This window comes from Siphateles boraxobius, unplaced genomic scaffold (genome assembly GCF_051911475.1).
Source record: "Siphateles boraxobius isolate OS27281-9 unplaced genomic scaffold, OSU_SipBor_1 13, whole genome shotgun sequence".
Taxonomy (NCBI): Eukaryota; Metazoa; Chordata; class Actinopteri; order Cypriniformes; family Leuciscidae; genus Siphateles; species Siphateles boraxobius.
In genome coordinates, this window is record NW_027508733.1 from 16,216,544 (window position 1) to 16,230,104 (window position 13,561).

Genomic DNA, 13,561 nt, shown 5'->3' on the forward strand with positions numbered 1-13,561 from the left:
GAATGAAACACGTTACATAAATAATGGTTTTATAAACAGGTTACAGAGAAATGGTCTCAGTCTGTTAAAAAAAAAATGTAACCAATAATTTGCACAGATTTGTTCAACTCGTAAGAATGTTTTTTTTATAAATGATTTAAACCTAATGGTTTAGAACGATTTGCGCAAAAAAAATTGTTCATAAGAATGTTTTTCTTAATGATTTGCGAAAAGAATTCGTAATGGTTTTGTGAACGATTGGCACAAAGAATCGTTCCATTCTTAAGAATGGTTTCCTGAACAATTTGCAAATGAATTCACTCCGCCCGTAAGAATGGTTTTACGAACATTTTGCACAAATTCACTTTGCTTGTAAAGTGGTTCTGCAAACAAATTTGCTCTGCTTGTAAAAAATGGTTTTGCAGACCATTTGCTGAGAAATTCATTCTGCACATAAGAGTGGTTTTACGAACATCTCGCAAAAAAAATATTTTTGTAAGAATGGTTTTGCGAATGATTTTCAGAGACATTTGCTTAGCTTGTAAGAATGATTTTCCAAAGTTTACACAAATTTGTTCTGCTCGTAAGAATGGTTTTCCAAGCATTTTGCTAAGAAATTTCTTCTGCCCGAAAGAATGTTTTTGCACAAATCCGCTCTGCTCGTATGAATGGTTTGCGAACATTTAGCAGAAATTCATTCTGCTTGTAAGAATGCTTTTACAAATGATTTCCCAATAAATGCACTCTTCTCCAAACAATGGTTTTACGATCGATTTACACAGAAATCCACATGGTTAGTAAAACTAACCATCTTTAAAAAAAAAAAAAACTAAAAAGAGAGGAAAAGAGACAGGAACGGAGCGAGAAAGTGCGAGGACGAAGGTGTTTGTGTAAACTACAAATATTGCTGGCACATCTCTGGACAGAGTAATAACAGCAGAGATGAGCGTTGTGCTTTTGAGACCTCAGAAAGAGACCTCTCTCTCTCTTCTTTTCCTTCTCATTCAGAGCTGTGGCTCAAATCTCCTCGTTTTTCCTCACATCGCCCCTTGGTATTGATATTCCCCCTTCAATAGAGGTCACTGGGTTAAATAAACACCCGCGCCAGCGTAATATCGAAGCAAACAGAACAAGGTGGACAAAACCACATGAAATGGGATGTCACCAGTGCCAAATTACTGGGCTGTGTCGTATAAAAGGATAAATGTTGAAAACGATCTCTTGTTTGATTGATTAATTTAATTTCGCTGCGAGTGGGTCATTAGACCAGCAAGATAGTAACTGCGTGACAAATTCCAAGCTGTCACTTTACAAAAGAAATGGGAACGACTCTACATGTTTATTTCTAACGTAAACTAATGTGCTGTACAGGGAACTTCATGTAATAACCCGATCATTTTATAGTGTGTAGTAGTACAATAGTAAAATAAATGATTTTAATAACTTTAGTGATAATATTCACGAGGGAAACTTATCAAAACTTTTAGTTTATGATATTATCGTACTTGCAATTTTGGGGGACATGAGCGATGACTGGAGGATTGGAAATATGTCAGCTAATGACAAGATCTCCTCCTGGTTTAGCTCAAACAAAACCGTGCTGCATATTACCAAATGGCTTAATAAATCAAAGCAAATGACAAACAGATTTGGAGGAAACCGTACCTCCTCTGGTCTGCCCAGCGCCGGGGTGCCAGTTAGAAGGATGGCACGCTTGGCGTTCTGAATGATTGGCACCAGTATTTTACTACGAGCTGCGTTGCGAGATTTCAGGTAGTGGGATTCATCCACCAGGACAACGCCGAAACGTTGCTTGTTCAGGGCCTCCAGCAGGGGGCGCGCGTCTGTCGTGAGCAGCCCGTATCCCAGTATTGTCACTTTGCTAGTACTGATACTCCTGCAAAAAAATAAATAAATAAATAATCTTTTTTTCTTTTCAAATGTGCACCAGATTTATATTCAGATTAAATAAAGTCCCACCCGGCTCCATTTTGAAAATGACACATTACAAAAATTGCGATGTGAATGTATGTCTGTTGTCTTTAAATACTTCTATACACAATATCACAAAATAAAGCTAGAGTTTTCAGCTTAGAACAATTTACTAAACAATATTTAATTTTATTTACTGTAATATTTAACTTTTAATAACGTTTTTACGAAGAATAATTTTTTTCCGAAAATTTGCTATACATTTTAGTCTCACAGCTTCCTTTATTGCATTACTGTTTTAAAAATACCAGACGTACTTGGAAAACCATCAAGTTACAGACATTGAGGATTCCGCTTTAATACACAATATATACAACCAAGACTCAAAATTTACAAGCTCAAATTTAAGCAAAAAATGTCACGCAGCATCTCCATGTTGACATTTACAAAAATGTAGCTTGCTTCTAAAAATGAACGGGTAAAAATTTAAAACAAACGAGCTTTGGCAAACAATTTCGAAAATAATTATAAACGAATCTTGTCGGTTGCACTTTGAATTACTTTTTGACAGCGGCTTTTTGCACTAAGTGAAAATAGCATATTTTCTTAGCGACGGATGCTATTTACACTATGTTTAGATAGCAATAGATTTTATTTACAGTAAGTGAAATTAGCGATATATTCTATTTACAATAGGTAAAAATAGCAGTATTGTCTTTGCAATAAATATAAATAGTGGTTAGATGCTATTTATACTTATAAATAGTGGAAGATACTATTTGCACCTCAGTGTTGTTGTACATTAAACAGTATGCAATAATAATATAGAGTGTAAACAATTATATTTATTAAAATTATTATTATTCTGCCTTACTGGGACAATAAAGCCCTCCCTACACCTACCCCTAACCACCAAAAAAACCAAAAAACGTTATTAATAAACTCACATTAGACGCTATATTCACTTTTCGAATATTTTCTTCATTTTTATTGAAAATAACTGCCTTTCCGATCTGATATTTGATGGGGAAAAGGAGTAGAGCAAGTTCGGCGAATTCGAAAACGGGTCGATTCAGCTCAAAACTTTCTGCCACGCGCCTTACATACTATTGCTACTGGTGACAATCGCGTGTCTTGGACAGAGTTAGTGTAAATAGGCTCTGCCAATTACTTTTTTGTCTAAAACAAAACTAATATTTCCTCACAACACACTAGTAAGTCGTAACTCACAAATCCGTCACAACAGAAACTGTGCACACGTAGACATATTTATAATGGTTTATATTATTAGTGCTTTTATTGGAGCCACAAGGTTTTTACAAGGTCTTTAGCCTCACAGTTTTCAGTTACAGACTGTGTAAAGACTGCCAGCCATACACTAAGAGGAAATGATGTTTGTGCAATATGAGCCATTAGAGTTAAAATATCATTCACCATGCTGACAGGCCTTCATCAAGCTCGGAGGGAGATGTTGCCAAGGTAACGACTTTACAGGTCGCCTCAACCTCGGGCCAGAATTCTCAGGGTAAACAGAGCAATTTGTGAGCCTCTTTTTAGAAGCGTCAATAACAGGCAAAAAGACAACATGACCCTCTGACTGCATGGGCTGTACAATCAATCCCAGCATTCTCTGTGGAAGGGCAGCTCTCATAAGCTCTATCTGATCCTAAGATAGAGCTAAAGTATTCTTCATGGAAGATTCCTAGCCGTAAAAGGTGAGATAAGTTAGGATTTGTTTAATATCTCTCCGGGGAGGTGATTTGATTTCTGCGGTGTAATTTGTATTGTGGTGTAATTTTGTAGTCACTGAACAGGAGATTTTACTTCTGTTTTGTATTTCCACAGGCTGAAAATCTGCAAGAATGGCGTTCATAACTTTCTAAAGCTACTCATAAAAATGTGTCACACAAAGAGAAGGGAAAAAAAGAAATCAAGAGATTTCCTCCTAACTTTTCCGGAGGCTTCTTCAAAGTCAGACCCAGTCATAAATTTCATGAATCAATTTTGCCACTATGATTAAACTCACACACAGTCTGAAAGAATCAATCTTTCATTTTGAGCAAAAAAATCTCTCGGCCACCAGTGCAGACGTTCTCTAGTACGGTCCACTGGATCCCAATGAATTACGAACCGATGTCCTCTTTTTTTTTTTTGTGCCAGGGACTGCAAAACAAACTTAAACGATCGATTACCCAAGATGCCCATTGGGTGTTTGAAACTAGCAAGCATTTACAAGGCATTACATTTTCTCCACTTTAACAACATTAAGATGTTTATGTGACGTTTAATATTTAGATTACATGTTAATCTGCTGTTTTTAAGAAGATAATCATTGGACAAAAATAAAACACTTAAATTTGAATGCAATGTTTTCCGGATGGTGTGCGCTTAGCAAATAGTTAAATATAGGAATTAATAAATACAAATAAATAAATAAATATATTTATCATCTTTCACCTTTAAAATCTTTTACATTAAATATTTAAAAAAATATTAAAATGTTTAAATTGTTAAATTATATATTAAGTTCTAAATATAAATCACTTAAGATGTTAATGACAAGAATGAATTTCTCAATGGAGAAAATAAATGCGATTGTCAATTCACTTCCTCTCCAACTGATGCACTCTATTGAACTTAAAGTTGTCGTACATTGTATCGGTCTTGCTTTCCACCAAGTTGATGTCTCTGGGGTCGAGTTCAGGAAGCCACTTCTCCAGCTCTTCAATCCAAGGGTATTTGAGAGATGAAGGTACCACGATGAGCAGAGGCCATTCCTGTTTGAAGATGTACGCCACAGAAATGGCCTGGATCGTCTTTCCCAAACCCATCTGATGGCAAAAATGGTGAGTGGTCTTAGGAGTCTCTGGGAAAACGAATTGGATCAGAGTAGAGAAAAGCAAATTGCTCTTACCTCATCTGCAATCATACACCTGCAAAAGAGAAATGAAACCTAATAAGGCATATCGAACTCACGCTTTCAGAGTTCAGTGACGATGACCTACCCAGACTACACAACATCTTCTAGTCATTCTCTAAATAATTACCATCTGTATCACGTTTTTAATTTCTTCCCTAAACCGATGTCCGGAGAGGCACGTATTGATCCAGGCAATATTGTGAAAGCTGGGCTTCCTAGCCAGTGCACATTGCTCAATATAATTTCCCGCACACCTGAACTCAACGACCAATTTCACACTCACAGCCAGACACCTTGGAAAAAGTCAATCCCGAAGCAGAGCCGTGTGGAGCCCTATAGCGGCATACAGGGGTTTATTTAAAATGGCCATTCATTTAAGACCCCAATAAACAACTTATATAGGACTTGAATCAATCAAGCTGCTCCTCTAAATGAAATTTTGCCAACATCCTGAGCTCAGCATGTTGTCGTTGAAGATATGAGCCACATGATTCCTAATCAAAGCAGCAACAAAAAGATCCATATTGTACACGTTCGTAGCCTTTTCATTTAAAAATAAGTCAACAAAAATGTGAAGAATGTGACCATTGCCCCCCCCCCCCCCGCTCGATAACCCTTAGAATTAAAAAGGCTGTTTTTGTTACTATACTTTACAAGTCGGCAGATATTTGACCATTTTGAGATAAGACAATAAAAACAATTAAAAATGATAAAACTATAATATTTAAAATATATGTACTTTTATTTAAAAAAAAAAATAAATGATAAATGATACTCTAAATAACTGTCAGTAGGTGGTTAATGTCTAAATGAGTAACTGAGTCATTTATTTATTCATTCGATTAGTTCAAACGGCTGATTCATTCAGGAATGAATGAAATGGCTCTCTTTATGAATGGGTCGTTGAATCATTGGTTCACCCGTTTGATTCGCTCAAAATGCGGATTCATTCAGAAATTAAACATCGTGTTGCTCGGAGACACACAACAGTTCTGCTCTGGCTTTAAAGGTAATATTTTGTGGGTAAAATTGAGCAAAAACAGTAAATATTGCGTTTAAAATAAAACAATATTAACTTCTTATTAACTGACCTGTTGTGTAAAATCAATTTCATGTTTGCACTCATGCTATTGGGGACAGAAACATCACTCGTGTGATATTGCGCTTATTACTTGTGTGATATTGCTTAACTATATATCATATTATATAAATATGAGATAAAAATCTCCTGAAGGGGTATTTTTCCACAATCTTTAATTTTAGTGGCATTAAATCAACAATATATATATATATATATATATATATTGCAGTTTAGTTTTAATGAAGGATCCGAGTAAATTATAGAGGCAGCTTTGTGATCATTATGACGTCTCTGCAAAGTACACTTGTTCAAAAGAAAATAACATAAAAGTGTTTTATGAACATCTTGTACATACTTTTCATCTCTTGCCTGTGGTTAAGCGTATGATAAAATCTACTAAGATCTAAAACTTCCTCGAATGCCACCTGAAGATAGATGCAGATAAATATAGTTAAACAGCCTACAACATTTGTCTATATCCTGATGATACCAGTAAGAAAGCAAAGCATCAATACTTTTCTCATTTCCGTAACCGAAATGTCACAGTGCTCCGCGAGTCGCCGTATCCATTGTTCAAACAGCGGATCTACTCATTAGAGGGGAGATGTTTCCTCTTTTTCATCTCACTTTCTTTCTTTCTTTTTTTTTTAAGTAATGCCGAGAGACACTGATCTGCTGTGGATTCTTTCAGGGGAAAAAATTTAATTGCTCATGCGGCAGGCAATGTTCTAGGATTTACTGGGAACAAATGAAGCAGATACATGCAGGGCTACAAAATGAAAGAGCTTTGCATCTTTTTGGGGGTTTTTTTCTCGTTTATTTACTCTTTTTGGTTTATTAATGCGAATTCCAGCAACGCCTCGGTTGGCGATGACGTACAGGATGGTCATTATAAACGCGCTCCCTTGACAGCAGCGCATTTAGCTAATGCTGATGCGATATTTGCATACAGTGTACAAATACAGTGCATTTTCCAAACAATACATTACACAGAAGTCTAATGCAGCAAAATGTATTGTAACAGTTTTAGAAACAAATCCATCTTAATAGACTCATTGATACAAACAAAAAGTATCAAGTATTAGTGGGATTTTTTGGACATCACAGTACATTGTGTTGAAAATACTAGAATTGTTGTTCTATTATGAAAGCAACATGTAAATATTGTGACAATACCTTTTTGTATAATTAATTAATATAAATACTACTAATAATAAATGTGTATATGCGCGCGCACACACACACACACACACACACACACACACACACACACACACACACACACACACACACACACACACACACACACACACACACACACACACACACACACACACACACACACACACACACACACACACAGTAGATTTAAAATATGTATACAATAAATGTGAAAAACAAAAATGGCACATATTGTGTCAATTCCTTTTTTTAAATAAATCAATAAATAACAATAAAGGAAAGAATATATATATATATATATATATATATATATATATATACATCAAATAATTTTCTTAATATACTGAAAATAAACAAAAACTACAATAGCATTTGTATGTTTTTTGAAAATGATAGTCCAGAATATCTATAGAATTTCTTAGTTTTTAAATAGCAAAACTCCTAAAAGTTTTGGTTTATTTCCAGGTTCAAACCCCACTAAACCAGCATTATATATAAAAGTACCATAGTATTAATGTCACTGCATTTTGAAATGGCACAAATACTATTACTAAAGGTAATAAGGCATAAAAGTAAGCTAATTTAACCTTATGATATTTTTTATCAGTATCGATAAGAGAATAAAGTGACCTCTTGAAATGTCTAGGAGCGACAGAAGACCAAATAAAGATAAAGAGATGAGAGACAGAGAGAGACAGCTATGATGCCCATTTCATCTTGTTTTCTCCTCCCTTACTGTGAAAGGATGATTAACAGCCTCTGTCCTGCCGGTGGGGTTTTATTTTTTCTTGCCTTCAAATTGTTGAGCACTTGCTAGGGCTGTGTAATGCGCTCTCACACGCCTCGAATGGCTCTCAGGTGTGTGTGTGTGTGCCGTTTCACACATTAATCACTGTTCTTAAATAACGGCGCTTGCAACCGATGCACCGCTGTGTCCTGAAGGAGGGCCCCGTCTGATTTGCTTGTCAACAACACAGTGAACTTAATTCGAGCATGTTTTTAAATGTTACTGCTTCAGCTTGTGAACTTTCCTATTTCACAATAGTGTAAATATATCAAAGCTAACCAACATAGACTGAAAAGTCACAAAACCAACTAATCAAATATTAAAATATGCATATTGTTCTGCACATCCATAATACCTTCTCAAGGCATTTTAAAACTACAGTCCATAACTTACACACCTGCTGTTTTTGTTGCCCGAGTCATTGACCCTGACATGAAGGCCACCGATAGAACTAGTAAAGACAACTTAATTTGCACTAATTCGCTTTGTTATTTCACTTTCATTACAAGCGTAATATTGAATAATCTCTTAATCTTCCTCCATGCCTTCATTTGCACTTCTGATGCAATTATAAGCGGCCGTACAGTATCACTTCTTTGCTGCCTTCATCTCAGATCAATATCTATCGATCGTCTCGGGCCACGGCGCTCGATACAGAGACAGATATAGCTTGGCTCCTGTGTGCTACATGGTGGCTGATGGTGTAGCGCTTTGATTGGTGGTTCAGAGTTCAGGGCTCATTAAACCGCAGTAATTGTGTCAGCGCGGCGTATGCTAATCCGCCCTCGCATAGCATTTCATCATCCAATATGATGAATTAACATTTAGTCATAGTCCATACGCTGGTGCTTTACGGCTTTATTAGCATTTTTTAACGTGGTGTGAGGGTGTTGCGCGGTAGCACGCCGTTGATAAACATGGGCTTCTAGCTCCTGTGACACACAGAGAACAAAAGTATGCATCATCCTTATATATATACATCCCAATTCTGTGGAAAAAGAATCTTAAAATAAACAACAACACATGCTGTACCAGTATAACCAGTCTAGATGACTTCTACTACTGTAGAAATGCTTTGTTTTTACTTTTATGAACACCTTAAATGTTATTACAGTAAAACTGTGGTAAAACTTAGCATTAACCACCACTGTAAACAAAAAATTACATTTAAGGGTTAGTTAAATGAAAATTATCCAATCATTTACTCACCCTCAAGCCATTCTAGGTGTATATGACTTTCTTCTTTCAGCCAAACACAATCGGAGTTATATAAAATATCTTGACTCTTCCAAGCTTTATAATGGGAGTGAATAGTAACTGAGATTTTGAGGCCCAAAAAAATTTATCCATCATAAGAATAATCTATACGGCTCCAAGGGGTGAATAAAGGCCTTCTGAAGCAAAGCGATGCATTTTTTGTAAGAAAAACATCTATAATTATAACTTTAGAAATCACTAATCACTAGCTTCCGTCCGCGCGTACACAAGAGAGTCGAGTTCCGGCGTATGATGCAGGACATTATGTATAGCGTAAGCTTAGGTAAGAGAAGACGCCTCTCGCGGTTCAAACAAATAGAGCTGGGAAACAAACTCAAGCTTTAAAATTATCGTTTTAGACTTCTAATTCGTGACCGGTATTGCTCTATCCTCTGCACTACTACATTCGTCAAACCGTTATATGTCGGGTCAGAGGTCACTCTTCTGCTGGAACTAGACTCGTGTACAGCTGTTACACGAAAGAAATTAAACACATTATAATTATGGATATTTTTCTTTCAAAAATGCAACGCTTCACTTCAGAAGGCCTTTATTAACCCACTGAAGCCATATAGATTATTTTATGATGGATGGATGTGCTTTTCTGGGCTTTCGGACACCATTCATTCCCATTATAAAGTTTGGAAGAGAATATTTTTTAATATAAATCTGATAGTGTTTGGCTGAAAGAAGAAAGTCGTGTACACTTAGGATGGCTTGAGGCCAGGGTGAGTAAATTATAGATTATTTTCATTTTTGGGTGAACAAACTTTTTATTTCTGAAGAAAAAGATGCAAAAACCATGCTAACATGTTGCTATGCGGGCGCAAAGGTTTTTTGAACGGTTGCTAGGGTGTTTTGGGTGATTGCTAGGTGCTTGTCAAAAGAGCTCACTTCCAAGTCTTTATAATATTCGGATCTTTTGTGTCTATTTTACCAGACGAAAAACGTAGTATAATTGCTTAGAAAAGAAATGAGAAAAAAAAGCTGTTTGAATGAGATCCCAAATTAATTCACTATGATTTTACAGTAGTAACAATAACCGACTATGGTATTTTAGAGTAAACTGTGGTTACCACAGTAATTTCTCATAATCTATAGCCTTAGATCTAATACTCCAAGTAATGGCTGCCGTTCACCTTTTGTGCTTTCAAGATATGAAAGCAACCACGGATATCTATCTTCTCGACTGGTAACAAGCCGCTGATGAAATCTTGCTATAAACAGCACAGCGCAGCTTAAAACACTGCATCATCTGAACAAGTATCGTGTTTCAGTGTGTGGTTTGGCTGTGCTGTAACAAAAAAAAAAGAAGCAATTCTGTTTCAGGGGGATTATTGAATTGCAGAGAGAGAGGTGGGAGATAAAGAGAGCGAAAAAACGGAAATCAATGGTTTAGAAAACACAGAGTGGTTGTATTCTATTACATGAGGGGCACATCTACTCCAACCGCAGGGTAAAGATTCACACGAGTAAACGAAACAGACTCTCCAAACACGTAAACAAACACAAACACCACTAAATACTTCCTGCCTCAGTTCTCAGTGCCACCGAGTACAGCAAATCTGTAGTCCCGCGACTGAAGACAATCAAACGTTTTATTTAAATACCTTCCCTAATCAAAAAGTGACATGTCTGAATTAACAAACTGACACTGACACTGACCACTTTTACTTCAGAATTTCTGAATGAAATATGGATATTCCAATAAACATGTGTGAAGGAGTAATTTAACTTCAACATTAGCAGAGGGGAAAAAACGAATAATTTAATTTAAAACAGTCCGTTTTGTTGCAGAATTGAACCTGCATCACAGGTTTGAGCACCACAGCTCAATGGGTCAAGATCACTTGTGACGACAAGGCATCTGTTTAATAGCAACATCTCATTCTGATTAACAACCTGACACTGAAAACAACTGGAAACAGCTTGTTTTAAAACAATTTGTACGCAAACCAATTTGCAATCAATTTTTCTTCCAAATTTCTGATTTAATGTGGCGGAAGATAACAAGGTATGATCTGATATTAAACTAATAAGTAAAATGCTCCAAAAGAAGTCTAGTTCTGGCGGAAGAGTGACCTCTGACCCCACGCAACTAGACTCACGTACGGCCGTCGCGGAAGCCAGTGATTATAGTTTATTAAGTTATAAATATGGATATTTTTCTTACAAAAACGCATTGCGTCGCTACAGGAGGACTTTATTATACATTGAATTACTCTTAAGAAAGTAATGAAATGCTTGGAATTGATTACATCTTCAACGGAGTAACTCACCAACACTGCTGGTTACTTTAGGTTTTTATCGTAATCTATTGCCATAGTTTTAATACTTCAAGACAATACAGATAAAAGTGACATTTCATTCGGATTAACAACCTGACACTAAAAACTAAATAAAAAAAAGGTTTGTTTAGACACAATTTGTATGCAAACCAATTTGCAACCAATTTTACTTTCGAAATTCCGAATAAAACTTGGACATTCCAATAATTGGTGGGGAAGAAGATAACGGGGTATGATCTGGCATTAAACTTCGACATTAGTGAGAAACGAATAAACAAACTGCTCAAAAAGAATGTGACAACGTTAAATCAACGTTAAATAAACCCTTGGAGCAAATATCAATTTACTTTCAGCATCGGCGCTGCTCTCAAATTATCCACGTTAATGAGATTTTCTCTTAAGTCTGTCAAGTCTAATATGAAAAGTAAACAGTAACTAACCACCTTCATTTCCCACGGCAAAAAAACATTAAATGAAAAGTGGCTAGTCATTGGAGTTGACACACAGCCGTGTGGACGCCTGTCCTGATTCATTAGACTGTAGGTGGAGAGTCTCTGTACGGATAAAGTAATTACAGTTGAGGATTTCTGGGGTTATTGGCTGGAGTGGAGATTACATATTTAATTAGAGAGCAATTATCTGGGGCCATAATCCGCATACTAACTGATTAGCGGGATCAAAGCGCTACACAAGGGGAAATTAATCGCTAAATTAGATTCAAGAACGAAAAACAAAGGACGAACCAAACGCCCGTTCGGATAAAGTGATAGCTTCACAGAGGTGACTGATGTTGGCTTCATGTCGTAACTTTTAAGCTGCTACTGTTATCAATAATGTCTAGATCCAATAGAGAACACAGGACACTGAACAGAGACACACACACGCCCAAAAAAATGATATGTTGGCTTTAATTAACTTTTTTATCTCAATAGGTTCCACATAACTGGGTTACGTTAAACAAACATAATTTGTTCATGTAACTTCAAAATCATGGAATTAAGTCATTTTACATCTATTAAATCTTTTGAATCCTATTGAATCTTAACTTTAAGTGCTTCTGAATGGAAGGTTACATTTAGAATGATATACACTAGCGTTCAAAAGTTTGGGGTCAGCAAGATATTATTTTATGGAAGGAAATGAATTATTTGATTTATTGTTTATTCATACTTTTGAACTTTCTATTTATCAAAGAATCCTGAAAAAATATTTCCACAAATATTATTAAGCAGCACAACTGTTATAAGAAAAGTGAACATCAAATCATTATATTAGAATGATTACTGGAGGATCATGTGACACTGAAGACTGGAGTAATGACGCAGAAAATTCAGCTTTGCCATTACAGGAATAAATAATTTTAAAATAGAAACTAGTATTTTAAATGGTTAAAAAAAAATCCACAATATTACTGTTTTACTGTATTTTTGATTAAATAAAGGCATCCTTAGTAAGAGACTTAAACATTCAATAATACACTTTACTTTGATTGTCAAAAAGACATTTTATACAAAATTGCATTAAAAATGCAAGAGAAGTAAAACTAAAACTGGACTTCCGCAGTCATATGACAACCCAGCGATAATCATTTTATCCAATATTTGATTGCAAAACAACTTTGCATAAATATGATAGCATATGTTTTGTATTTGTTGTATTCTAATAACCAGTTTGTTATTGCCAAAGTGCACAAATAAGAATTAAAAATCGGTTGCAAGCAACCTATCAATCACAAAAAAAGCAATATTTGTAAATATTTTCTATTGTTTGAAACGTCTACATTACATAATGTTTAACACACTATTTCTACTATTGTAGACACATAACTTCTTCCAGATATTTTGAATTCATTTAATTTTGTATTTTTTGTACATGTATGTAAAAAAATGGAAGGTCAAGTTGATTTGTGATGAAGCGAGTTGCATCATGGGATATGTTACGCACACCTTTTTCAGATCATCAAACCATCTAATATTAAACAAAGAGAATTAAAGTGCAGAAAATGATATTTGTTTACTGAAGAGAGTTATCTATCAACAGCTGGCACTGTGCGAAACCGTACCTGTCTAGTTAAAGAGGAAATTAGTGTCGGCCCACTGAATACAGTCAGACTTGATTACAGTCAATAAAAGCTT

The 13,561-nt window shown here is 35.6% G+C and overlaps 1 protein-coding gene across 4 annotated transcripts in view; it reads right to left on the bottom strand.

The window, feature by feature from the left end:
* The window catches only part of zranb3 (zinc finger, RAN-binding domain containing 3), a 63,062-nt gene that overhangs the window by 44,719 nt on the left and 4,782 nt on the right, over nucleotides 1-13,561 (bottom strand). For all 4 annotated transcript variants that reach the window (XM_077226138.1, XM_077226140.1, XM_077226136.1 and 1 more), the window contains exons 4-6: nucleotides 4,826-4,844; nucleotides 4,564-4,742; nucleotides 1,645-1,876 (exon numbers count right to left, since the gene is read on the bottom strand). In XM_077226138.1, the coding sequence (XP_077082253.1) occupies nucleotides 1,645-1,876; nucleotides 4,564-4,742; nucleotides 4,826-4,844 (430 nt within the window). The remainder of the gene's footprint in view (nucleotides 1-1,644; nucleotides 1,877-4,563; nucleotides 4,743-4,825; nucleotides 4,845-13,561) is intronic.